We start from the raw sequence: 26,371 nt of genomic DNA, 5'->3' as shown, positions 1-26,371 counted from the left end.
GCAAAACATCATTAGCTGTTATGAAACACTGTCATGAAATCTGTGTGATACGAAGCATCTGACTGCAGTCTCAAATATCTGTTGTGTTTTTAGAAAATGTTGTGCATATGTGAGATGGCTCTCTGCGTCAGTGACTCTCAGCTCCACCCCGCAATTTGACAGTGTGATTTAATATCTGTATACGTGTGGAATACTGAGGTCTATCATGTTACCAGTAAGAAGTAATGACGATGGCACAGAGCTGGAGTCAATTAAACTCATATCTGACTCTGGGTGTGTAAGCCTAGACTTGACTAATGTTTTTTTAACATTACATACAAAGCAATATCAACCTGAAACATGTCAGGAAGGGTTTTAAGTATGATTGGTTACATTTCTGAGGACAGCACAAGTCAAACACACATGCACAATACTGAGAAAGGTGTACCCTACACTTACAATAACTTAGATGTTATGATAGGAACACATAAAGACACACTGGCATTTATATTTTGCCTTGTCCGACTTGCCAGATATCTTGAGTTTAAAACAGCCTGTCACTATGCACCACTACATGACATTTCACGCAGGCAGCAGTAACAAATATACTAAACTCACACATGCAGACTCCACTTGGCAAATGGATAGGTGAAAGGAACACAGCTTATTGAAATCCAATCTGTAATCCTGAATATTATGATTACGTAATGTAAGACAAAGTGGTTAACACTTAAAATTAGATGGCAGACAGAACTGTGGTTTCATTGACTCCCAAGATATACTTATTATACCAGAGACCATTGATCCCTTATCCATATGAAGCTGAAATCCATCACTCTTCTGCACTCTCTCACCCTTTTCATTGGAAATAATGAAAAGCACACTTAAACTAAAGCAAAGATGATGATTTTAGTATATTTTATGACACTTCAATCAAAAGCCTCATTAAATGTTTAAAACATTTTTTTCCCTCCATATTTGATTCACTCTTTGGATTTTGATGGTTTGGTTGAACCTTTCTGAATCTAATTGCACCACATGTTAATCATGACTGCGCACACATTTAATGTACACACATTTAATGTAAGAAGATGCATGTGCTTTTCTACACTCCTGCCTACCACTGTTCTTTCCTGCAGGCTTTTATCAAACAGCTATAGGCTGGCAGAAGGTGAAAGGTTGGACCAGGCAGCTGCAGCTGTTGCCTTGTCTCTCGTCTCGAGTGTTGTGTGGTTTTTCATTCTTGCCTTTTAGAAACTCACACAGACACAGAAGACCCCCTATGTCCAATCAAATGAGGGAACCCCGAGCCCAGTCAGCCAATAGGGCCAAAGGTCTGGGTATAAATTTGTAAGTCCATCACCTGGCAGAGTTGGGCAACCCTTACATTTGGTGGACAGGATCTGATCCCAGGATCTGTTACCTCTTTCTTTTCTCCTAATCAGGTAAAAAAAAAAATCAACAGAGCAATGCTTTAGTCATCCATTTTGATAAATCCACAGGACAGTTTGTGGGGACAAACCTGAAAACAAAATCACACTAAGAGGGGAACAATTTTAAGCAGATATCTGTCAGACAGATTCCTCCATTGGTGATCTCCGGAGCCATGACATGTTTTATTCTTTTCATGCATTTTTGTCTTGGATTCCTCTGAAGTTTTTCTTTTTTTTCTTCCTGATATGGAAACCACCAAAATCTACCTTTTATCAGTGCACACTGTAGCCTGACACATTTTTTTAAAAGTCTGACACTCTTGGTTGTTTGATTGTTGGTTGCACTAATCTGCTGGTAAAAAGTATAGTTATGTATGTAGTAGCGAAACAGTTGTGACTATCTATCAGCTGTTGCTGACGCCAGCAGGACATGCTTTAAGTGCGTCTTTGAATAGTTTAGGAGTGCTTGATTTAGTCATGGAACATGTGGAGCCATCTGTGTGGCATGCATGCTTTGACCTTTAAGTGTACCGGGTGTCATCAATCAACTGCACCTCAAGCATTTGACGAAGTTCTGACCTCTGTCTGATTGAGAAAAGAACCGCTTGAGAATAGATACAACATGATGGCTACCAGTGTTTAATGGAGTCATGACTGCATAGTTTTGTCTGCAGCTGCAGCTCTGTTGATTTCTGTATTTAGACTTTTTTAAATTTAAGTCATTTGTGTTTAAGAATTAGATCATTAAATCCTTAAATGTATGTAACAGATAATTAGAGAGTGTTTGAGTAAGTAATATTTATTCAAGAGGCTTTTTCTACTTTTTCTAGTACAAAAGTAGTTATTTTGCTGCCTCTGTTGCAGAGTAGGTCAAAGTCTGTGTTAGCCTGAGGCTGAAAGGAGTGAGAGAGGAGAGAAAATCCACTCCTCATAACGTCCTGGAGACCGTAGCTTCCTGCAGAGAGGTGGAGGGGGGGTCTGCAGGGCAAGAGGGGGCACAGCCATGCTATTAATAATCTTCTCTGTACAAGGGAAACAGGTGCTAAGAAAGCTGGCTAAAAGCATTTGGGCAGCACAGCTGACAGAAAGATCTGTTTGCAGACAGATGAGTAGAGAAGAAGACAGGGGGGAAAGAGAAAGAGATAGTGAAAGGAGAGAGAGAAAGAAAAAAACAGACAGAATGAGAAGGTGTCTCCTCTTCACCAGAGGACTCATAGACAGAGCACTTGAAACACTTGGAAAGATTTCAGACAAGAAAAATGGTACTCCCCAGATCAGTGTGTGGTGTCTCAAGTTTCTCTGTTACACCACTGCAACATGATCTCGTTATTTTCTTTACTCTTGTAGCTAGTAAAACTATAAAAACCCTTCTGTACTATTCTTCTGATTTAACACATAAATAAGCACCTAAACATGACTGAAAACTGCATGGAGTCTCCCCATATGACTACAAGTTTTGCAGATTGTGGAAAAACTCATAACTTTTTTTTCTCCTCTCCTCTCAGGCGGATTAAAAATTGCAACCATGGCAAAGAACTGCCACAACGATTACAAGATGAAGTTCAGCATGGACGATGAGTTCCCTGATCTGTCCAAGCACAACAACCACATGGCCAAGGTATAAATCCTGTTGTCTATACATGGCCATTAACCATATTGTACCCAAATCACACATCTCACATCTTGCACATTTAGTTAATCAGCAAGGCGTGACTTTTCTGTACAAATTACAATCTGCGCCTCAGCTGTAATTTAAAGATACATTATATGACTGTATTATTACTAACCTGCACTGCACTTTATGTCAACACTGTAGTTGCTGACCAAGGAGATCTATGGCAAGCTGAGAGGCAAGTCCACCCCCAGTGGTTTCACCGTGGATGACGTCATCCAGACCGGTGTTGACAACCCTGGTAAGAAGGAGCGAGTCATCGGCGTATAACAAACACACACGTGCAATGACGCAGAGTAGTGAGATTTAGGATATTAATTACGTGGCCAGTTATGATTATTATTATATCATTGTATCATTCTCTCCACGAAGAGACGTAACAATCTTATATAGTTTAATTTAGCTAGTAGCATTACCAAACTTTCTCATTGTCCCCTTGTCTTCCCAAAGGCCACCCCTTCATCATGACCGTGGGCTGCGTCGCTGGTGATGAGGAGTGCTATGAGGTGTTCAAGGATCTGCTGGACCCAGTCATCTCTGACCGTCATGGTGGATACAAACCCACCGACAAGCACAAGACCGACCTGAACTTCGAGAACCTGAAGGTGATTAGCAAATAGACAAAAAAAGAAGGGAGGTTGGATCATTGATAGCTTACATACCAAAGAAGTAACTCTTCATTAATTTAATCTGATTAAATTACTGGTTAACTTTATGGTGTGTTCACGTCATGGCTGACCAAGTTGACCAAATGTCCAATTACCCCGAAATTGTAGTATTTTTCAAATGCAAATATAGTCAATCAATCATCACTTTAAGTTGAGAAGAGACAAAGGAAAAAAGTTATAAACAATGGCTACAATACAATAATAATGTGGTTTTCTGTCCTGCTGTCCTCTCTCAGGGTGGTGATGACCTGGACCCCAACTATGTGCTGTCCAGCCGTGTGCGTACTGGCCGCAGCATCAAGGGATTCACCCTGCCCCCCCACAACAGCCGTGGAGAGCGCAGAGGCATTGAGAAGCTGTCCATTGAGGGTGAATATCAAACTAATGACTATAATTTATCAATCTTACTCTAACTCTCTTTCTCTTTGTTGAAAGCAGCATATCATTCTCAGAGACTGAATATAACTTTCCCTTCCTTCTGTCCAATTTTACTATCAGCCCTGGCCAGCCTGGAGGGTGAGTTCAAGGGAAAGTACTACCCCCTGACCGGCATGAGCGATGCCGAGCAGGAGCAGCTGATCGCTGACCACTTCTTGTTTGACAAGCCCGTGTCCCCCCTGCTGACCTGTGCTGGCATGGCCCGTGACTGGCCCGACGGCAGAGGCATCTGGTGAGAGACACGGACAGATTTTAAGAAGTAGTTTAGGAAGTAAAAGGGGCAACTCTATGTGCTTTACATTAAAAAACAACAACAATTTTAACAATAAGAATTGAAAGCATAAAAACAATTGACAAAATAAAAACCCAATTATAATAAAAGGAATAAAACATCTAAAAGCAAAAATCTAATCAGATGGGTGTCCGTTTAGGGGTCCTTGACATGAAAAACTTTAATAACCAATAACAGAGTGTAAAACCTGAGTTTGTGTGACTATGTAAATGCAAAAATACAGATTCAGTCAACAACAACAACCCCTCTGAGTTTAAAATCCCCCATCTGCCGTTCCCAAGCTCCCAACCTTTAAAACTTTCACCATCTGTCTCTTTCCCTCCACGGCCTCACAGGAAAATCCTCATTATTCCCGTTTTTAAACATCTGCTTAAATGTATCATGAATATCTAGGGGGCAATGCCCCTTTATCGTGGGTCAGATAACTCATATGATAGGGGTTAGTGATATACTAGAGGTGTATAGACTCGTGTTTCCCTTACAGAACTTTGTAGAAACGTCTCCACCAAATGGTAAAGTGTGTTCATGCAGCGCTCAATGTGGTGTTCCAATTACCGGCTCATCGTTTAGGACATTTTGTCAGGTATGCAAATCGAGTGAAACTGAGATGGATTTTTTTTTTTCCTCCAGGCACAACGAGAACAAGAGCTTCCTGGTCTGGGTGAACGAGGAGGATCACTTGCGTGTCATCTCCATGGAGAAGGGAGGCAACATGAAGGAGGTTTTCAGGCGCTTCTGCGTTGGTCTGCAAAAGGTAACATATAAAAAAAACATGCATGCATACTTGCACTTTAACACATGTAAATATTCATGTAGACCTTCCAGCAGCATGATGTTTAATTTCTTAATCAATTAGTGTGACTATCATGCATCATTGATTTCACTTTCCTCTTCACTCAGATTGAGGCCATCTTCAAGAAGCACAACCACGGCTTCATGTGGAACGAGCATCTGGGCTACATCCTGACCTGCCCCTCCAACCTGGGAACTGGTCTGCGTGGTGGCGTGCACGTCAAGCTGCCCAAGCTGAGCACACACGCCAAGTTCGAGGAGATCCTGACCAGGCTGCGTCTGCAGAAGCGTGGCACAGGTACTGGTTTAATTAAGAGTCAGTAACAAATAAGGGTTGGCAAGATGAGCATATATTCAAAAATATCTTTAAAAATAGTTTTCAAAGCAGCATTTTGTTTGTTTAAATGTACATTTTATATTTTTGTTGGTTTTATGTCATTTGAAATGACATTTGCACCATTTTTTTAAACCAAAAGTAAGACTGAATGCTCCTGAAAATGGAAAATGGTGTAAACACAAAAGAATGATAAATATTAAATATTTTATCCACCTACAGTGTATTTAAGTGTATACAAATAATTACTTCATTTTAAAACATCAAATGAAAAGAAGCATTTTTGGAGTATTTTTACATTTAAATTTTAAAGCATTTTGTCAATATTTAGCAGGACATTTTTTCTAAATATTTTTTAACAAATGATGTAAAAATGTGTTAGAAAACATGTTGCATTTCTAAAAGTGGATTACATTTATTCCACATTTTAGTTCACATTTATATTCCTGCATGTAATCAGATTTTTATGAAAAAATACTGGTTACACCAATTGACGCATCATTGACCTTTAAACAAATGGGATGGAGGGTGGAGATCACCCACTATTAGTACTACTCAGACAGTGGACTCATTCTTATCTCCCTTCTTTTTCCCCCTTCCAGGTGGTGTGGACACAGCCTCCGTGGGTGGCGTGTTCGACATCTCCAACGCTGACCGTCTGGGCTCCTCCGAGGTGTATCAGGTCCAGCTGGTGGTTGATGGTGTCAAGCTGATGGTTGAGATGGAGAAGAAGCTTGAAAAGGGAGAGTCCATCGATGGCATGATCCCCGCCCAGAAGTAAAGAGGACAGACACCCAATGACTGAATTGACTGTCTGTGTTTGTTTTTTTTTATATTATGAAAAAAATGAACAGGTAGCCTCGGTGTAAAGTTATTTTACTGGTTCCGGCCATTTGGCTACTTCCTGCTTACTTCTTTCCGTCAAGACGACACTCCACCTTTCTTTCTTTCCTTTTCCTGCTTGTTCTTCCTTCTTATTTCCTGTCACTTTAATCATCTCTTTACCCCCCCCTCCCCCATCTTCTCTTTAACATCCTGGGATCAATCAATGCATAGTCTGGTCATGGCTATGTGTATGCACCGAAAGTGTTTAATTGTAAATTATATCCAGACAATTAAATGAAGCCCCATGTAAAAATCAAATGTTCTCTCTCTCATGTTTTCTTCACAGATGCCCGTTTGTTTCAAATACACCAGATTTAGAAGGATCTATGAGCAACTATTCATAAGACAGTTTTTTTGCATTTTTTCACAGACGCACCATGTCATGTCAAAGGTGTTCAATATCTGAGAAAAAACAGACATAAAATATAAAAAAAGGTTGAAAGTCTTTATTTGTCACACATTATTTCCTAGGAGACATGCAGGATTGCAGGTCGATCATTTTCCGTCCATAAGTTAAGCCCATAAGTTAAGTTTTGTTGATAACAGCGACAGCTTCAAACACAATATACAACAGAACTGTAGCCTTAAAGCGTGGCTCTAAACAGTATCTAGAGAACAGGGGTCATAGAGTGAGTCCCAGTTGTGTACAAAACAAAAAAAAAGTCTGCAAAAAACTAGCCCTAAATCACAGCTTCACATTTTCAGACAGTGGTGGCCACCCTTGCTGTGGCTGAAATCTCCCATGAAACTGATTCCTGTAACCTCGAGAGTCGTAAAAGAGGTCACAAGTCGGCTGTTAACATTGACATTTTCTTTTCCATTATTTATCAGTTGTTGTGTTAGATGCTGAATACGTCCGAAGTACAAGTTATAATTGGTTGGCTTTATTTATAGAGTTACAATATAAAGTATGACAACTTTTTTTTTTCTTTCTTTTTTTGATATTGGAGTAGTCAGTGTTAATGCAGCAATATATGATCCATGTAGCACTTCGTTGGGACTGTATGATTCTTTTTATTTTTGTCAAATCTTTGTTTTGTAGCTTTATTTTTTAATAAGCAGGAAGTGTTTTATTTATTTATTTTGTTAATGCAAACTAAAGTTAAGGTCACATTCATATCTTAAATCGCTGCCTCATCGATGCACACATTGCATGCTTTTTTTTGAAAATGTATACAGTCGGCTCGATGAGGCGGCGGTTTTGGATTGGTTAACAGTCGAACACTTCTTACAGCAATGACAAAATTTGATTGGTCAACAGTCGCACACCCTTTTTCAAGCAGTGCTGCCGCCTTATTGGTCAACAGAGGGGGGGGGGGGGGGTCTACAGTTTCTAATACATCACAAGTGTCACTGAGGTTAAGAACACAAAACTAATATATGTAAATATATGACAAAAAATTATGGAGACAGATTTTACCATTTTGAATTGTAGTTTATCAGATATTTGGTACTTTGTAGAAAATTAAACCTTACATTTCCTTAATATGACTTTGTGGCATCGCTGGCACTAGATAGCACGTCTACCAGGAAAACTGAGGGTGTTGTAATGTAATGTGACGTCCAGCCATCACTCACTAATTTCACTGCTTTAAAATGAAAGAGATCGAGAAGCCGTCGTAGGTAAGTACAAGCAAAGACATTCAGAATGTCAATTATTCACTTCAGTGAGCTTTAAACATGTGAGACAATATGATGGGTTTTTTAAAAACAAATTAAACAAAAAGAAAAAAAAATACAGATTAATTAAAAACTCTGCCAGTGTGGTGCAACAAAATCCTGGCTAGAAAGCATAAAAGTGCTCAATGAATTTTAACGACAAATCAGCAAAATATATATATATATATATATAAAAACAAAGAGCCCTGTTATTCAAGTCTTGATTCTTGGCTTTGTGGCTGTATTGCACTACATTTAAGGAAAGTGATGGCCTCCTGACAGGTGCTACCAGAATATAACTAATGTATTTCTGTAAAACTCCTATTCCTTAATTTACTATGAACCAGTAATCATTTGTGTGGGGGGAAATGATGAAAAAGAGATCAAATTATATTTTAAAAAACGGTTATTGTCTAAAAAAGCACATATTAAGCCATTACTGTTTTTCTGAATAAAACTAGAACCAATTAAAAAAAGCTGTCACATCTGAGCAGAACAAGGAATTTTTAACCATTTGTGGCACATATCAAACAATTAAAATTTGTCTCGGCACTCAGTGAAAACAGATATGCTGCAAAAGAAATTCAATTTAAGCTTTCCTTTTGTGTTCAAATCTACTATAAGGGAAAAAATATTAGTTAAGCGTTAACTTGACTTTATTCACTTGAATTAAAGTCAGTTAAATGGTGCATCAATGTCAATACTGGATCCTGATTGGCTGACATAACCTGCCTTTCTAATTTCAATTAAATAAATCTGCTGTGTGGAAGCATTTCATGTAAAATAATGTGAATTGGCTGTTATAGCTAACATCCTTTAGTGAAATAAAATTTAAAAAAAAATCATGATTCCAGTTGAAGGAATAAATCCCACTTTGTACTGTAAACTATGAAAATCTTCAATTTGAAAAGGACTTTGGCATGTAAATAAAAAAGGTAGTGAGGGGAAAGTTGAGCATTTGAAATTAGGGTGAATTCAAAATGATGAAGTTGTCAAGTACAACAGATCACATCAGCTTGTCTGAAAGCGGCTGGGCTGCCAGTTATCAGTCGACTGTGGAGAAGTCAGAGCAGATAACGACGTTTTACCAGAAATGCTGCAAACACACATCAGAATCCCAGCTGAGCGGTAAAATGGGCTTTGTCCATGAATGGGCAGAAAGGCCATGATGCTTCAATCAATCTGATAAAAGTCTCTGCATTTCTGCATGTCTCCCTCTAGAGGCTGGAGGTCAGACTGCGCCCCTCGTTTCTTAAAATATGTGACGTTCCACTTCGGAGAATGACAACAGGTGTCAAACTTCTGCCCATTTTAAAAGCATTAAAGAAAGAAAATAAACTTAATACACAAAAAAATTTAAAACATTTCTTTAAATAGCAGCTCTTTAAAAAGGAATGATGACAAAATATGATACAATAGGAATAACAATGACAACAACAACAACAACAAATTATCAATCGCGACCATTCTCAGCAACACCATCCTCATTATCATGAAAAAAAAAAAAAAAGAGAGAACAGTTTGACTCCAAGGGCTCGCTGACTATGGAGGTGGTGGCGTGTTGGTTAAGCAGTTCGTAGGTCACTGACAGTTCCAAGGTCAAAGGTCATCATAAATCTGCAGATGGTGGTCTATCCGTGTCTGTGCATCCATTTCTCTGGCTGTGATTGGTGGCATCAGAAGATGAGGGTCTTTGGCGGAGGCGAGGCATCGCTAGCCGCATCAGCTTAGGTGGAGCCGAGGGAGGATGAGGAGGAGGTGACGGTCTCAGCCTCACTGTTCCTCCTCCTCATCCCTCCTCTTTAATCAGCCTGTCCGTCCTCAGTCTGCCCCGCCTCCTGTCGCCCTCAGAGCTCTAGCTCCTTGGACACTTTGGTGGCGATGTCTCTAAAGGCTAACGGTGCCCCCCACAGGCGCTTGAACCTCACACCGCTGCTTTGGCCCAGCCCACTGGGCAGCTGGCAGACCTCGGCCTCGAAGGCCACGCGGGCGCCGGCTGCTCCATGGGTGCAGGACAGGAGGAAAGGCCCGGCAAGGTGGACCTGGCAGCCGCAGCCCTGTGCCGCTTCACGCAGTGCTAGCACCACCTCGGCCGGGTCGCGAGGGCTCCGCACCCTCACATCCCAGCCGCATCGGGGGGTCCGGGGCTCGGCCGCTTTCTGATGCCCAGATATATGGCGACTGCAAGGGAGAGGGAGGGGTATACGGGCGATGCAAAGGGAGAATAGAGGAGGAAATGAAGGAGATAAAAGCAAAGAAAGGACAGGGTTGATATGGGATGTTAACAAGTGGAAGGTTGGAATAACAAAAATAAGCATGGAGGAGGAGGAGGAGCAGGAGAAGAGTATAATGTAGGTGTGTTGGGTTTGGGTAAATGTAGAGATGTGAATAAACAAAATAAAGGATAAATGGGAATGAATGTATTTGAGTTGAAGTGAGATGGATGTAGAGTCAGTGTATGGTTGAATGAATATCAGTGTATGAGTGTTTAGGGAAGGGGAGAGGGGGAGACAAAAAAACAATTAATATCACACATTATTGGATTTTTACATTTCTACATTGCTACTTAAGTCACAGACTGAAGGGGAATGTGTATGTTTTAGTCTATTAACATCTATATTTTCATACTAAACACAGATCAAACCCACCTTGAATGACTATCTTTAATATGAGTTCACAATGACATATATACTATATATATTTTCATAAATGTATTAATATTTGTTTTATTTAGGATTTGCTTTTCACTGTGGTCACTAGAAATCACAAATAACACCGACTGACACCAAAACATCACATCTGGAAACCTGCTAATGTGGGAGAAAACTGAGGGTAAAGACACAATCAATCAAACATTATTATTTCTACCACTTATTTAAATAAAAGATCCAAGGTTCTAGCAGCAAGGGGATCATCTAACCACAAGATGCCACACCACAGTCAGTTAGCTGATGGTGCTACTGGTTTTTTACCTGCTGTTTTTAACCTGAGACTGAAAGTGGGGTGAAGGTGCTGAGGCTGAGAGGAAGTTCAGAACACCTTTAGTGACACACTAAGGAGCTACACAGCTGACTAATGAATAATAATACAGTATGTATACATGATTAGAGTACATAAGATCAATATCATTTCTATAGTCTAGGTTTCAATTGTTTAAAATGCTTTTGTGATGACTGAATGTGTTCCAAACGTTTAATTTCTGTTACAGTTTGTACCTTTAACCATTGATTTAATTAAAGTTTCTCAATTATAATAAGAAGTTGGATACTTGGCTCGTTGTCCTCCATTTAAAGAGTGCACATCCAGGCTTCCTTGTGCACCAAAAATGATGACAGTTGTCCGGATAAAAGACACGAAAAAGCAAAAAAAAAAAAAAAAAAAAAAAATACAATTCTAGTTTTTGTGCAGAAGTTAAATATTTCAACTGTGCTGAAGATTTTTAACAATTATATGTTCTTTACAAGTTCTAGGAAAGAGAGGTTTGCATGCTTTTGGTTTTAATAAGAATGTGTTACTGATTGTGCAGAAGTTAAATTATTGTATATATAAGTGTGATGAAAACACTTACAGCTGCAGTATAAACACAATGTTTCTGCTTGAAATTTAAAGTTATATGTTATACTTCATGTATTTTATTATGTAATGTTAAACTCTGTGCATACAGTATTCAACAAATCCTTTTACTTAGAGATTAAAGTACTAGTAAATTAGCTTCAGAATAACAGTCAGTCAGAAACTTGAGAGCATTAACACCTTCATTCATGTGTGGCACAGGGAAGTCACATTGTGGCGTAAACTAACATCAATATAAGCAAATTAATTGATAAATTATAGAAAGCTGGCTACTGATATATTTAATAATTCTTCTTCTGTTGCACTTTGATGTTCAACGTGGAAAAAAACTGGAACGTGTACTCACCTTGTGACCGGAGATCTGCTGATTCTCTCAGGTTCGTCTGTGACCCTCAAGAAGAAGACAAATGTATCTGTTAGAAATCAATCGGCCAAAGACATCCTCACACAAATCCACTTAACCCCCCCCACGCCCCAAACTCCCTGTTTAAAATGCACCAATGAACTGCAGGGCTTTGTCAGTCAATCTACCAACCACGACACAGAACACGACCACAGCTCGTTCATCAAATCAAATCACAGATGGATCATAACCGGTCGACACTACACTGGAAGACTGGATGGACGTGAAACAAAACCACAGAAATGTTTTTCGGGGTCAATGACAAAATGAAAAATGAAAAGATTAAACGAATGTGGTGGGAGGTGAATCCAGAGAAGAGGCCCCGGGTTATCAATACACAGCAGATACAGTGTGTGTGTGTGTTTGTGTGCAACAGCGGAGGCCGGACAAGACTCACACAAAACACAAATCTAACGCTGGTAAAAGCACAAATTAATGAGTTTAAGGAGAATAACGGACTTATTTAGAGAAAAGGACATTTTATTTTGTCTGGTGTTGACATGAATCACAGCTAAGATGTGGATGTAAGAATAACATTTGTGAGGAAGTCAAAGACTAATTGATGAATGTGGCGATTATTTTCTCTATTTCTCTATTTTCTAGACTCCTTGCGAGGCAGCTGAGATCACAAGGATCCATCTCATCAGGCTTCAAGTTACCACCAGTGGTTCAGATAAATCATTGTCCTGTGAAGATTCTTGCATGATCTCATGAATCCAGCTGCCTTATAGACACTAATAGGTGCCCTCTATGTTTACTTTTAAATCCTGACTCTCTCAAACCATTTTAATCTATATTAAATCTATTTTATTCTGGTATTAGTGTTTATTTCATTGATTGTTCTGCAATACAATACAATACAAGTGCAAAAGAAATGACAAATAAAAGGAAATCTTGAATTTGAGCCTGGCATGATACGACAGTAATAGACAGTGATAGACAGATGGTTCATCCAATCACTTTTTGTGCATGCTCTTTTTACAAAGAGCATGCACATGTCCTATGGACTACTTTTCAGCACGTCAGGTTACATTCATCAAGGAAATGTCAGAAAAGAGTGAAAAATGTAAACTCACATTTAACTAAAAGTCCAAGGTGATGATATGAACTTTCTTTCTTTGACCAACCCGCAGACCAAAACCCAAAGATATCCAGTTTATGATGGCATAACATGGGCTACCTCTCTGTATAAACTGCATTGATTATGTTTTTTTTCTTCTTTAATGGAACGTCTTTCAGTTATTGATTAACATCCCTTCCTACATCTCAAATTTGGTTGAATGTAGTTGCTGTTTGATATTAAAGTCATGTAAGATATTCCTGTTTGTTGCTGTTTTAGGTAGATTGTCACATTTCTTCTAATCATGTGGTATCTCTCTTTAAATAATCTCACAGGTGATGCATGATGCTCTGAATTAAAGCATCTTTAAAATGAGCCAACAGGCTGTCAGATACTGTTGAGATTTGGAAGCGTTGTTGTAGTGCACTTCCCTCTCATGGCCTCCAGGGGTCGCTATTGCTGTTTTTTTCAGTCTAGACTTGAGGGCCAACTTCCCACCAACCTGGCAACCTGATTTCTATTCCAGGAACTGGGGGTGGCCTGACGGAGCAGTAGTGTGAGTTCATTGATAGATTTTTATTTTATTACTGGAAATAAAACCTTACTCTAATATGTAATATATAATATACATTTTTTTAGACGGTCTCTCAGCTTGTTGACGACTGCAGTCTAATGCGTCACTTCTCTTAAGGTTCAGGGAGGACTCCCTGCTAATCCGCACAGATAATCACTGGTTAATGCCTCTGCATTCATGAATGAATGTTATCCAAATAAATATTCAGCAAATATCTGAAGGGTCATTCTTGTTGGATTAAGAGCACTAAACCTCTTAATCTGAACACCATTATATCGTTGGGGAAAAAAGTAGCTGTACAAATGTTTTTATATATATATCTAGTCTTTTTAAAGGCCATCTACCATCAAGTGTGGCCTGTGAAGCAGTAATTATGTAAATGCAATGGGACCGAATAATTGGGAGGTGTCACGTCTGACCTTGCCTTCCTTGTGGGTAAAAAAAAAAAAGAAGTCAGTGAGTAACATGCTGCTCTTGAGCAAGACACGTGGTATCACATCCTTATGGAAAAATAAAAATGGGGGGTTGGGGGGTGGACAAAAAAAAGAAAAAATCCAAGAATTTTGTTGATGGAGAGCAAGGGGAGTGAGACTCTTTGTGTACTGTGATGCCAGTGTTAAAACTACAGTACTGGAATCTGTACCACGGCTGAGAGCTGAGAGAGAAAGAGAGAAGAAAGGGAGAGAGAAAGAGAGAAGACAGGAAGATGAGATGAGAGAAAGAAGAGCAGAAAGAAATGTTAAAAAAGAGACAGAAGCAGAGTGAGACAGACCCAAGGACACTAGCCTAGCAGCAGTGTAACAGAGCAATCTGCTTGTATCTTGAGGGAGAGCTGTGTAAGATCCCTGTTTAAGGGAAGGATAAATCCTGGTTACATAACTAATCCTGATTTAAAACGGCAGTGACGCTGGGTCAGTCAGTCAGGATGACTGGTGCAGGGCTGAGACTCCTTACAAGCATCTGTTCCCACACAAGCGTTTTTTACCTTTTTACCCAGACATAAATCTTTATAACCTAAACTATGCTAAACAGGAGCTCATTTAAGAGTTTAAAAACCTTTATTTTCCTGTATTTCCTTGTTACTGTTACAAACTGACATTCATAGTTTACCCGCCTCACCATTTACCACCATGTCCCTGCTCCTTAAACTGTGAAGGTCGTCAAATCAGTCAAGAAAATCTCCCACCTTGTTTGCTTCTACGTCAGTTATCCTATTCCTTTACTTCTTGACCAGCACCAGCATCGCAAACACTAAATCAAAACACTAAATCATGTGCTCACCCTGTATTCTGTTATCTGAGGTCAACCTGTATAAAACCTTTCTGACAACAGATTTGACTGTTAATGTCACTATAAAATGTCGGCTCTAGAGAAAAGCCTTCGGTCTTTCATTTTGAAGAACTTGAACCGAAATCTAGACCAAATTTTCAAGGTTTTAGATAAATGAAACTTTTGTATTTGGTCTATTTGGACAATTATACACAGGAATGAGAGATGTATTCACCCCTAAAAAAAGGAATGCACACTATGTTAGCAGTAGCTGATTTTAACAGCGATTAATTGGTTTACGTTAAAGACTGAATGAACCTCTCTCTCTCTCTTGATCACCACTGCTACCGCTAAGTTGTATAAAGCACCACCCCCCCTCTTCCTCTCTCTTCTAGATTTTCTTCTGCTTCCTGAGACCCCCTCAGCCCTGCTGCAGGACTGCTGATAACATATGGTCGTAAAGCTGGAGTGCGGGATTTTGTGTGTCTCCCCCTTTTGGTATTGTGAGTAATTACAAAAACACTGTTGACACTGTTGGCGCCTGCATACGGGTGACTCCTCCTTTCATCTCCCCCATCCCCAGGAGCACTCTGTTATTGGCATTGGGGGAAATTAACCACGATGGAGTTAATTGCCCATTTGTAGCCTATTTTCCGCCACAGAAATGTGTACTTCCAGCATTTCTGATGCACCAGCGTGGGTATAGTCACCACCGATATCAGATCTAAAAATGTGTATTGTGAAATAGAAAGAGATTTATCTGGAGTTGATTGGCTTAATCAGCAATGTGGGAACTCATTTAGCAAGGGCTTAAATATAATGGGCGCTCATTTATATGTAAAAGTTCTGCACTGCAGGTTTGATTACATGACTCATAATAGTACAGTTGAGCTGCAATAAATCGCCCCATTAGCTCAAATAACACAAAAACATGTACTAGACAAACACGTGTGACTCTAATTAAGTGTGTGTGTGATTGTGGATTTCGGCATACATAAGCTAACAGACAACCATCCCATTGTACTTCACGCCAACACTCAAGACTATTGTCCAACTAATGGAGGTAAACTTGAACACCCACTTCTACAAATCAAACCAACTTTACCCCCCACCTCCCTTGTTATTCCAGACACTAGATTTATCTGTGTCGTCGGAAGCGGGTAATGTGCCTCTAGTGAGCACTACAGCACAAAGTCCAGCCAGCAGAGACACAAGCAGTCCAGACAAAACAGACACACTCAGGCAGACGGCTGCTGATTAGAGTTTTAGTCACACAAACATACCGTTTTGACATCGAGCTGCTCTGTATAAAAACTGAGATACACTTTGATGGAATTTAAGTTTTCTGGATAAAAGAATAAGCTGGTGTCTCAGCTAATAGGACTCAGACTGATAAATGTCTGGATTTTCTATTTCTAACCCACTTTTGTTAGTTATTGCAGCAAAAAACACTAAAGCTGAGTTTGGAGGAGTAAACAACAACAACCACATCATCATTCTGATAAAATGTTCTTGTGTTTTTCCTCTGTGAAGCACTTTGGATCAACTATATTGTGTTGAAAGTGCTCTATAAATAAAATTAAAGTTGAAATTGAAGTTGAAATGTAATTATACTGAGACCAGGAATCTCTTCAATATAACTGGTAATGAAATAGGGCTGCTTTATTGCAATATTGGATTTATAAAATGTTTGCATCAATGAGAAGGAGTATCCAGATTTTTTTAAGTGTTGTGATTCAAGTATTTTGTGCATCTAATTTAATGTAATTTGCTGGAGTCAGTTAAAAACAATTAACAGTGTCTCTACTTAATTGCCAGAATATTAACTATATCATAACATCTATAAATATCCCAACCAGTGTTAGTGTGATATAAAATGACATGCATTGTGATAAAAGAACACGTTTCAATCAAGCAAATAGCAAATGTAAGTCTTCCTCTATTCTTGATTAAACATGCATCTTAAGTTAAATTCAACTACTGAGAAGCACTTTTTGTGAAAAAAAATCTAAATTAAATAAAAATGTGAGACTGTAAACTACTGTATAATGTTTCCACTGCATATCAGTAGTTTTCTTGGAGCCAGAATTGCTGTAGGTTAAATTCCTGCCTGTAGAGTAGCTTTGCCTCAGATTAATGTTTGTATAACTAAACTCCAACCTGCAACAGACAGCGACGAAGAGGGGGGGTGGTAGAGGGGATGACAGGGCAACTGGCAGGCAGGCAGACAGTCAGACAGACAGGAAAGCAGCCAGAAAACACGGGAAAGGAAGACTTACTAACTGTTTTTGTCCCCTGTGGGAGGGTGCAGCCCGACATGGATTTGTTTGAGCTCTGACGTTTAGAAGGGTCAAGAGTGACCCTAGGAGGAGAGAGGAAGAAGAGCAGAAGATGTCGAGAGGATCGCAGGAATGGAAAAAAACGTGAAAAATAACAGCAGAGAGAGTCACAGAAAGAGAGAAAGACATTGAGTGAAAGTAGAAAGCAAGTGACGGGGAAATAAACAACAGAGATGACAGACAGTAAGAAGCACAGGTAGAGGAGGCAGAGAAGTACAAATTAAACTGTATGTACTGTAGTTCAGGAAATAAACAAAAACAAAAAAGAAGGATAGATTGGCAGGTGACTGGCAAGGAAAAGCAAAAGTTGTTAAATAATCAAACAAACAAACAAACAAACAAACAGATAAAGCAACAATAAAGCAGCCAAGAAGAACTGTGACTGTGAAAGACATACTGTACTGTGTGTGTGTCCCACCTAATCGGCAGACCTGGTCAATAGCTTATAGTTTGTTTTACCTGCTCAGAGTTGGAGTGGGATTAACTGCGTAAAATGAGTGAACAATTGAGCAAATTTTCTAAGACTTAACATGATATCCTGCAGCAGTAACAGCATGTTTTAATGGGCAGAAAAGGTGCTGACAAGACTGAAAAACACCTCTTAGTTTAAGCAGGTAAAACAAACTAATACAAATATGGATTAAATAACTATTAGATCCAGATCGGCGATTAAGCAGGACAAATTCTGAAGCCTGTAAAAGCTTTATTATTATTATTATTGTTATTAGAGAAGGAAGGCTGGTAGGTTAGTATTGGTTAAGGAAAAAGACAATGAGAGGCAGCAAGATTAGCTTAAATGATCTTCATGTAAAGGTTTATATAGTAAAAGAGGGAGCTGCACTTCCCCAGTCCAGTTGCATAGAGGCCTGTTCAGGCAGTCTGCTATTAATACACTATATTAGTGTTAATAATTAAACACATACAAGCCTTAAGAAATACTTACAAATATTACAAATGAGCAATGAAGCTTATATTTAAAGGTTAAGCAGTTATCATCTCTCTCTCTCTTCGTTTCACATGTAGTCACGCCTCTAAACATCAATAGCAGCTTTCTACTTTCCTCCCAAACTTTATTTCCCAGCCTCTCCTCTTACCTGCGGGTCAATTTGGAGGTGAGTTTGCTCAACAGGTTGGTTGTGGCCCGGGTCCTGGCGTGAGGCAGCGGGCTGGCATCGTGGGACGGCGTTGGGGAAGCAGGGGGAGCATGGGAGGGAGGCCGTCGGTCTCTAATCTGCCCTCCGTGGAAGGTGCTCCTCACAGTGGACCCCCTCGAGAGACGGGAGGATGGCGTAGAGGCCGAGGAGGAGACGCCAGATGCCCCGGCGATGCTGTGGGTAGAGGGGGAGGCGGGGGGAAGGCGGTGGGATGCAGTGCTGGAGGGAAAGGAGAGGAAAAAAAAGAAGAAAAAGATGGTTTATTTGTACAAACTTTCATCAAACATGGGTCAGTGACGTTTTTTTGTGTCCATGTGGTTTAGTCAAATTTAAAGGGGTTAAAATGTGAAGAAAAAAAAACCTATGAATAACTTTTATTTGTGGACCCAGCATAAAATGTCTGCTTTTAATCCATTTTGAGAGAATATATTAGAGGATTATGGCAAAGATGTCTAAGTGGTGTAACCATAAAAACTTTGTACCAAATAATTTGACTTGCTTAAAAACGCTAAATTCTCAATAAAACCCCATATCAACTAGTTTGGCATGATCTTACATTATAACTTTTTAAATGTCATAAAACCAACAAAAATATGAAATGTACATTTTAACAAACTTGATGCTGCTTTTAAGACTATCCTTATTTTTCATTGACCTACATACAAGTAGAGATGCTAACACACAAGTCAAATCTCAAGTGTTGTGAACAAAGTTAATTTTACATTCAAATTAAATTGCTTGCTGGCTGTATTCCCTGAATTTATTATCACAGAAAACCAGAATAAAGATACAAAAGACAATTTACATAGTGTATTCCTCACTGACTATGCCTCTGCAATGTGTCCTTAAATTATGGAAGGCAGAATATGTTTGTGTTTGTGTAAAGAAGAGACAGAGGAAAAAGAGGGCGAGACAGACAGACAGACGGATGGATGGAGAGACCAACAGTCACTCTCTAATCTCTGAAAATCGACTCCCCCCCTCTCTTCTTTCAGCATGCCCCCCCTTCCTCTTTCCCCAATTCCCTTCTTTTCATCCAACACACACTTACACTTTGTCACACCTTCCCACCACCAACACACACACACACACACACACACACACACACACACACACACACACACACACACACACACCCCTCTAACTCTCTGGCTCGCTGGTGGCCTGAGGCTGCTTTTCATAACGCTCTAGATAGCACCCACACACAGGGTTCAAGTGGGGCAGAACCATTAGACGGCTTAAGTTGAAGCACAGCCGTTGCAGTGCAAAATCGTTTAACGTCAATGTGAACTAGCGGTCTACTGCATCTCCCTGCAGGGGTGCACACCGGGGGGGGGGGGGGGGGGGGGGGGGGGGGGGGGGGGGGGGGGGAGTGAAGACAAGAGAGAGAGAGTGGGGAGTAAAGGGTTAGATGAAGGGCTCTTATTATACTGTGGCGGGTGGGGATGGGGGTGGCGGCGGACACAGCAGCTCCACACTGGTGAACTGGCATTTTCCAGGAGTGTACTGAGGTTATTTCCTCGAATGCATCATGGTCTAAAGTGTAGCAGCTGGCGTTTCATAATAAATTCACACAAATAAATCTGTGTATTTCAGTTATAAGCCATCATTAGCGTAATAAATAAAACAAAGGAGAAGAAATGTATTTTACCACTCCAAAATCACTGTTTCTTCTTCTTTGTCCACAATAATTTATCTATGAGTGTTGGAGTTTTATTTGTTTGGATTCTCACTACAAATTTGCACAACTTTACTTTTCACTAAATCCATAATACGTACGTTCACGCAACATGGTCACTTTCACTTTCATTCATTGTTCCTTAACCAGCTGACCTGTGATCGCGATAAAGGCATTTATGGTGGCAGGTATCTATTATGTAATGTTGCACAACGTCGAGGCACAATTACGCACGTCAGAGCTGCTGGTTACACTTTGTGAAGCCAATTATTATGATGTACAGTTTCTAATGCAAATCAACAGTGACTGACACATAGGACATGATATCAGTTCACACATCCAAAGAAATACTGTAGATTAATTAAAAAATAACCACACACACACAAAATCTATTTATTGTTTTTACAACTTTTAATTGATCTTATTTTTTATTTAACAGTTTTACTTCAGTGTGTTTTATTATTATTTTTTACATCGTGTATTATTACTCTGTCTTTATCTCTGTGGTCCCTGAATTGTATCTGCCTTGTTTGGTTTTATTTAGTTCTGTAAAGCACTTTGTAACATTGTTAAGAAAAGTGCTATATAAATGAAGTTTATTATTCAGTAGTAACTCCCTCAGAAACGTCCATTCAAATCAAAAGGTGTTATTTTAAAAATCCTCATTTATTTGCAGCAAGATCACATGTATGTCACAATAACTAAACAGGCATCTTTTTGCATTTTAAACAGTAAAATCTAACTGATCTAAACTGTATCCATTCAAACTTTCTTCATTATCTCTTTGTCAAAATACATAAATAAAAACTTCTACTTTTGTAAAAAAGCCGCTCAGCTAAGATATTCTGGCCTCTGGATGTAAGAGTGTAGGTTTGTGTGCTCCATGTTTATTATGTGTTTTCCTGTTTGCATCCACACTATGTCTTGTTATGAGGTGACTTAACTTCTTGTGTCAGTATAGATTAGTGTGTGTGTGTGCGTAATGTGTAGACACACAGTGCTGTTTGTAATTAAATCGCCTACATACGTTCACTGTCTACAAACACAATATGGTTAAAGGCAGCACACATGCTTTCGGTTACATAATCAGTGTTTTTGTGTGTCTGTCTATATATATATTTATAAGATTCATTTTTATTAATGAAATGTCAAAGTGTGTGTGTCCATGCACGTGTTTACCCCGTCAACCACTCTGACATGGCATCACATTGACAAGGCCTCTGAGGCACAGTGCCAGCCCTCACTTCATCCTGCTGCTCACCTACTGATATCTCCCACCTCCCATCTCTTCCTCCTCCCCACCACCTCTACCTTCTACTCTACTCTTTTCCTCATCCTATTATCCTCCCCCTCATTTTACTCTTCCCCTCCACCAGTAACCACCTGTTAAATCACAAAATGGGAGCTGAAATACGTCCGCCTGATTGTAATGGTGTAATAATGTCTTCTCTGCACAAGAAGGGGGGAGTCGAATCAAATCTAAACAGTCTCCTTAACAACAGTGAGTCAGCGTCATCCTGAGCACAGTTTTTTCTTCTTCTGTCTCGTCGGTTTGGTGTCTTATAACATGAGCATGTTGTGTGCAGTTTACTGGCATCATTTAACAGGATTTTTTCCAGTAAACATCATTTAATACTTCACGTTTTGCTGCACAGCTTTAACGCCAAGTCTAAGTTTTATTTAGTTATACTCAAAATACACATCATATGATCTTGGATTTATAAACTCCATCTATATATCTATCGTATCCATCTGATAAACTCTCTTCCTAATCTACTCACACACTCCCATCTGGGCAGGAAAAATGTTACCGGAGGTCAGACAACAGACTTCTGGCTCTCTTTCTGAGAGTGATGAAGAGAAAGGGGATGGAAAATGGGACGAAAGTGAGAAAGTGACCTTAGGAAGAGACAGAGAGAGAGAGACAGAGAAAGAGAGAGAGGAAATGATGCCTGCCATCTTCTGAGACTGACAAGCAGACAACCATCTGTCATTACACCAGACAGTTCATACTGAGTGCATTAACACCAACTGACACACACACACACACACACACACACACACACACACACACACACACACACACACACACACACACACACACACACACACACACACACACACACACACACACACACACACACACACACACCAATCTACTCATGCACAGTCTAAGCTCTTTATCCTTTCTTGAGGAGAAAAAAATGTATGTGAGACAAACACCCTGGGCTAAAACACTCTCTAAGCTCTGTGCAAACAGAGGCAACCAGCACTCGACAGTAACAGTAATCCTTCACACATACACTGTATTAACTATTAATATGAATGCATTATCAACTGTGGGTTAAAACAAGAAGATTAACTTGCACACTTTATTTCATCCAATCCAGACATAGTTGATATCCAGCCACAATATCAGCCAGTTAAATAATATCTGGTGCTGAATATGATGCTTATTTGTTTTCATAAAGCTGGATCTGCTGATTAGTTCTGCCTTAGTATAATGCTTTATAATCCCTTAAAGCTAATTCTGACCTCAACTTTGAACCCTCGAGGTCCCTCAGGGAGTTTATATACAGGATGAGGTGAAATTTAGAGCTTGCACAAAGTCAATAATGGAGGCGAATGTGCTCTGTGTGAACTGAGGTGAATTTGTGTTCGCCCAAGTTTCAATTTTCATCATGCTAATGAGTGAATCCTGAATCTTCTGGCTTGGGGAGAACAGCAGAGGTACAGAACAGTGATGGAAAAGGTGATTTTGCTTGATGATACTGAAACCTACTACTTGTAATATCTATGCTAAAACACATATGCGTCATGGTTTATTGGCTCCAAAGAGGAAAAACTCAATGTAAAGAAATGAAGGAGGACCAAATTGTCCACACTTTAAACAATATGACTAATTTCTTCTATCATATCTACAGTAAAAGATGAGCAGAGACACCCACACACACTAGACCATTGTTACTTTTGGAGTCTTTTCATAGATTTACATTCATTTTCTGGAGACTTACACACACACACACCTATGCTCCTCTTACCTGTTTTCCTTGCCGTTTTGCAGCAGTGAGTGTCTGTCAGTGTTGGATCGGTCGGTACACACATACGTATTTCTTCGAGTCATGGCACTAGCAGGGACGTTATTCTGGAGAAAGAATAATACATTCAACAGCATGTGAATTCACTGAAATAAATGATTTCCTGACTATCAGTAAAAGTCTGAATGTGGTGGGTGAGACAATTACAATGCCTTACAATTCTAATAATATTTGGCCTTCATAACCAGTGTTGGAGGGTAACTAGTTACATGTAACGGCGTAATTTAATTACAAAATAAATGTGACTCTAATCTGTTATAGTTACTGAGAAAACATGTGTAAATAAATTCAAGTAACTTATGAAAATGTTGATGATTACAAAGGGGGTTACATCTGAAGTCAGACCTTTAACATTTTACTCAGGAAGGTTTTTTCCTCATTTTTTAATATTTAACATGTTACTGAATAAATATATTGTTGTTTTGATGATGTGGGCTTATTTGGAGCACACATGGGCTTAAATGGTGTCACAGTACCAATTAAGCCCATGACAGACTTTTGACTTTTTACATAAAATATCTTTATTTTATATTCCAAAATCTACATGAACTAATGAATACATTTTCAAACGAGAGATAAATCTTGCTTCATAAGAAATGATCTCTTATAAATCATGTCAGCATCCATGAACAACACCTGAACTGCTTAACAGCTAACAGCTAAAAACATTGGTTAGAAAAGTAATCAAAACGTAATCAAATGTAATAAATTACATTACTTTGATGAAGTTATTGAAATAGTAAAATTACTTATTACATTTTAAATAGGGTAACTAGTAATCTGTAACCTATTACATGTCCAAAGTAACAATCCCAAACCTGATAAATAACATAAAACAGACAAGCACAAAAACAACAAGGATTTGACTGTTTGACCTCAGATGATCATGAGCTCTGCTTGTATCGGCCCTGCAGAACATTAAAGAGTTAATCTCAGGTTAATCTGACTGCTGTCCTCAACTCTTTACATTACCTAAACACTCTCTCTATCTCTCTCACACATGTTATTCTGACTAAACCACTGCTGCAGTATGTGATTCATCTCAGGGTGTGTGCTTTACTCTTCACTTCTTCTCTAATCTGTGGTGGAAGTTTATGTTTACAGTCTCCATGATATCTGTTTCAGTGTAGCCTCAATATGCTGTAATCTGGGAGAATTGGATTAGGAGACTGTGCCATCTGTACACGTAATTGTTGTATTTATAAGGCTTTAAATGTGACAGAGTGGTGACACTTGGGACAATTCATCCCACCCAGAAGAAGACGTCGGCCTCACCATGGTTGTGTTAACCTCCTTGCGCCGGTCGGGTATCTCGGCCTTGTTTGGATTGTGAGCGGAGCTGACCATGGGGCTGGAGGGGGCCGGGATGCTACGGGAGCCGACGGTGTTGGTGCTCGGCTTGCGGATCGACAGTCGCTCCTCCTTAGGCCCCGCTGCTTCACCCACGGTGCTGGGACTGCGTTTGGGATTTGTGGACCCCGGAACCGCCGGACCACCTGAAACAGAGGACTTCTCATCTAACCAACCACAAACACAAAGCCAAATCAATTTTATTTGTGTAGCCTAATATCACATATCACAAATTGTGGGGGGGAGGGCTTTATAATTTGTACAGCAATGAAACATCCTTAGTCCTTAGAGCCTTGATTTGAATATGGAAAAATTCCCTAAAGAGAAACCTCTAATAGGACAAAAATCAGAACATTTGCAATAATGGATAAACTCGTCAGACAAGATTTTTAATTAGTAAAGCCTGATGAATTCAAGGAGACTGAGATAGAAGTGATATACAGTACAAGGGCATAAAGACACATAAAGAGTTTTCAGTTTAGATTTAACCCTTACATTCTGTTCAGGGTCTAAATTTGACCCATTTTTACGTCAGAGAAGAAAAAACACCTAAAAAACTTTTCTTTTAACCAGAAATCTGATGACTTATCTTCATGTGACTCAGATTATACAACAATGGAAATATTTCAACTTTCTAAAAATGTTTTTGTGCAGCTGATACACATTTTTGTCGAGTATTTAACTCATATTTATTCAAAATGACTGCATTTAACATCATTCATTGAAAGCGCTATTTATTTTTTTCTATCCAAAAAGTGTAAAGAATACACTCTCTCTGCTCTCTGAAAGCTTAATTAAGGATTAATCACCAGTTTATTAATGACTGATGAGGTACTCATGAATAATTTCAGGTTCTGAAATTATGTATAAAGACTTAATGCCCAAATATGAACAGTATGTAAGGCGTAAAGGACTCAACAGATAGAATATACGGTTTAAAATTAACTTTGTTATTTCATTTATTTTTTTATTTTTCACCCCTTACAGAAATCAGAGTGTCGTCTCTGGCGGTGGTAAGTCGAGGCACTGCGCTGTGCCTTGTGGCCAGAAGAAGAAGAGGAAGGTCCACCAGAGGAGGAAGAGGAAGTGGAGTGTTTGCTGGTACCGTTGGTGATGGTGCCGGGCCGGACTCGAGCTAGGCTCAGACTGCTGCCTGACCGGGACTCACTGGTCTCCGTCTGACAGAGAGAAGAAAAAGGATTTATAATTTACAATATGACTGGAGACAGGTATTAGTTAGGCTGCTAATAGCTTCTCATAGCTTGACACAAACCCAGTGCTCTAATCAGGATCATATTAGTCCAGTCTAAATTTATTCAGTTAAATTCCAGTTTATTTGTCTCGTCCCCCTCCATTGATAACCATTAAAACCTGTCTAAAGACCCATTTCTTCATGAAGTCTGACCATACTCTTGCAGCTTATATTTGCTTGTATTGACTTATTGTGCATGCACTGCTGATCTGATTTTCTATCTTATTTTTTGTTATTTTTGTTTGTGTGTTTTAAAAAATATTTTTGATTGTAACCATCACATGTTAATCTCTCTGTGAAGCACTTTGGTCGATGTCGCTTGTTTTTAAATGTGCTCTATAAATAAACTGACTTGACTCAATCTAAAGCAGGTTTGAAGTAACACATTCATATTCATACACTCAGTAAAACACATATTTTTTTCATATTGTACTACATTTTACTGTTATTACTACGACAGGGCACATGA

At 39.3% G+C, this 26,371-nt stretch overlaps 2 protein-coding genes across 3 annotated transcripts in view; one reads left to right on the top strand and one right to left on the bottom strand.

The window, feature by feature from the left end:
* Positions 1–1,353: 1,353 nt before the first annotated feature.
* On the top strand, positions 1,354–6,751 carry ckmb (creatine kinase, muscle b). The gene is made up of 9 exons (XM_062419766.1): positions 1,354–1,424; positions 2,918–3,030; positions 3,229–3,325; positions 3,535–3,689; positions 3,989–4,121; positions 4,251–4,422; positions 5,113–5,236; positions 5,383–5,572; positions 6,211–6,751. The coding sequence occupies exons 2-9, from the start codon at positions 2,938–2,940 to the stop codon at positions 6,387–6,389; spliced, it is 1,143 nt and encodes a 380-aa protein (XP_062275750.1). The 5' UTR covers positions 1,354–1,424; positions 2,918–2,937; the 3' UTR covers positions 6,390–6,751.
* Positions 6,752–6,924: 173 nt separating this feature from the next.
* Positions 6,925–26,371, bottom strand: part of mark4b (MAP/microtubule affinity-regulating kinase 4b) — a 64,835-nt gene continuing 45,388 nt past the window's right edge. Inside the window, exons 12-17 of one of the 2 annotated variants that reach the window (XM_062419764.1) lie at positions 25,636–25,828; positions 24,576–24,817; positions 23,244–23,347; positions 18,465–18,743; positions 12,072–12,116; positions 6,925–10,333 (exon numbers count right to left, since the gene is read on the bottom strand). In XM_062419764.1, the coding sequence (XP_062275748.1) occupies positions 10,000–10,333; positions 12,072–12,116; positions 18,465–18,743; positions 23,244–23,347; positions 24,576–24,817; positions 25,636–25,828 (1,197 nt within the window). In that variant the 3' untranslated portion in view covers positions 6,925–9,999. The remainder of the gene's footprint in view (positions 10,334–12,071; positions 12,117–18,464; positions 18,744–23,243; positions 23,348–24,575; positions 24,818–25,635; positions 25,829–26,371) is intronic. The other variant, XM_062419765.1, reaches the window with a different exon arrangement.

This window comes from Scomber scombrus, chromosome 5, assembly GCF_963691925.1.
Source record: "Scomber scombrus chromosome 5, fScoSco1.1, whole genome shotgun sequence".
Lineage (NCBI taxonomy): Eukaryota > Metazoa > Chordata > Actinopteri > Scombriformes > Scombridae > Scomber > Scomber scombrus.
The sequence above is the reverse complement of the archived record's forward strand: the minus strand, read 5'-3'. Positions and strand labels throughout refer to the sequence as shown.

Coding starts and splice junctions, on each gene's coding strand:
- ckmb (XM_062419766.1), top strand. CDS start 2,938: ATGGCAAAGAACTGCCACAACGATTACAAGATGAAGTTCAGCATGGAC. Junction 5,237..5,382: donor TCTGCGTTGGTCTGCAAAAG/GTAACATATAAA, acceptor CTCTTCACTCAG/ATTGAGGCCATCTTCAAGAA. Junction 5,573..6,210: donor TCTGCAGAAGCGTGGCACAG/GTACTGGTTTAA, acceptor TCCCCCTTCCAG/GTGGTGTGGACACAGCCTCC.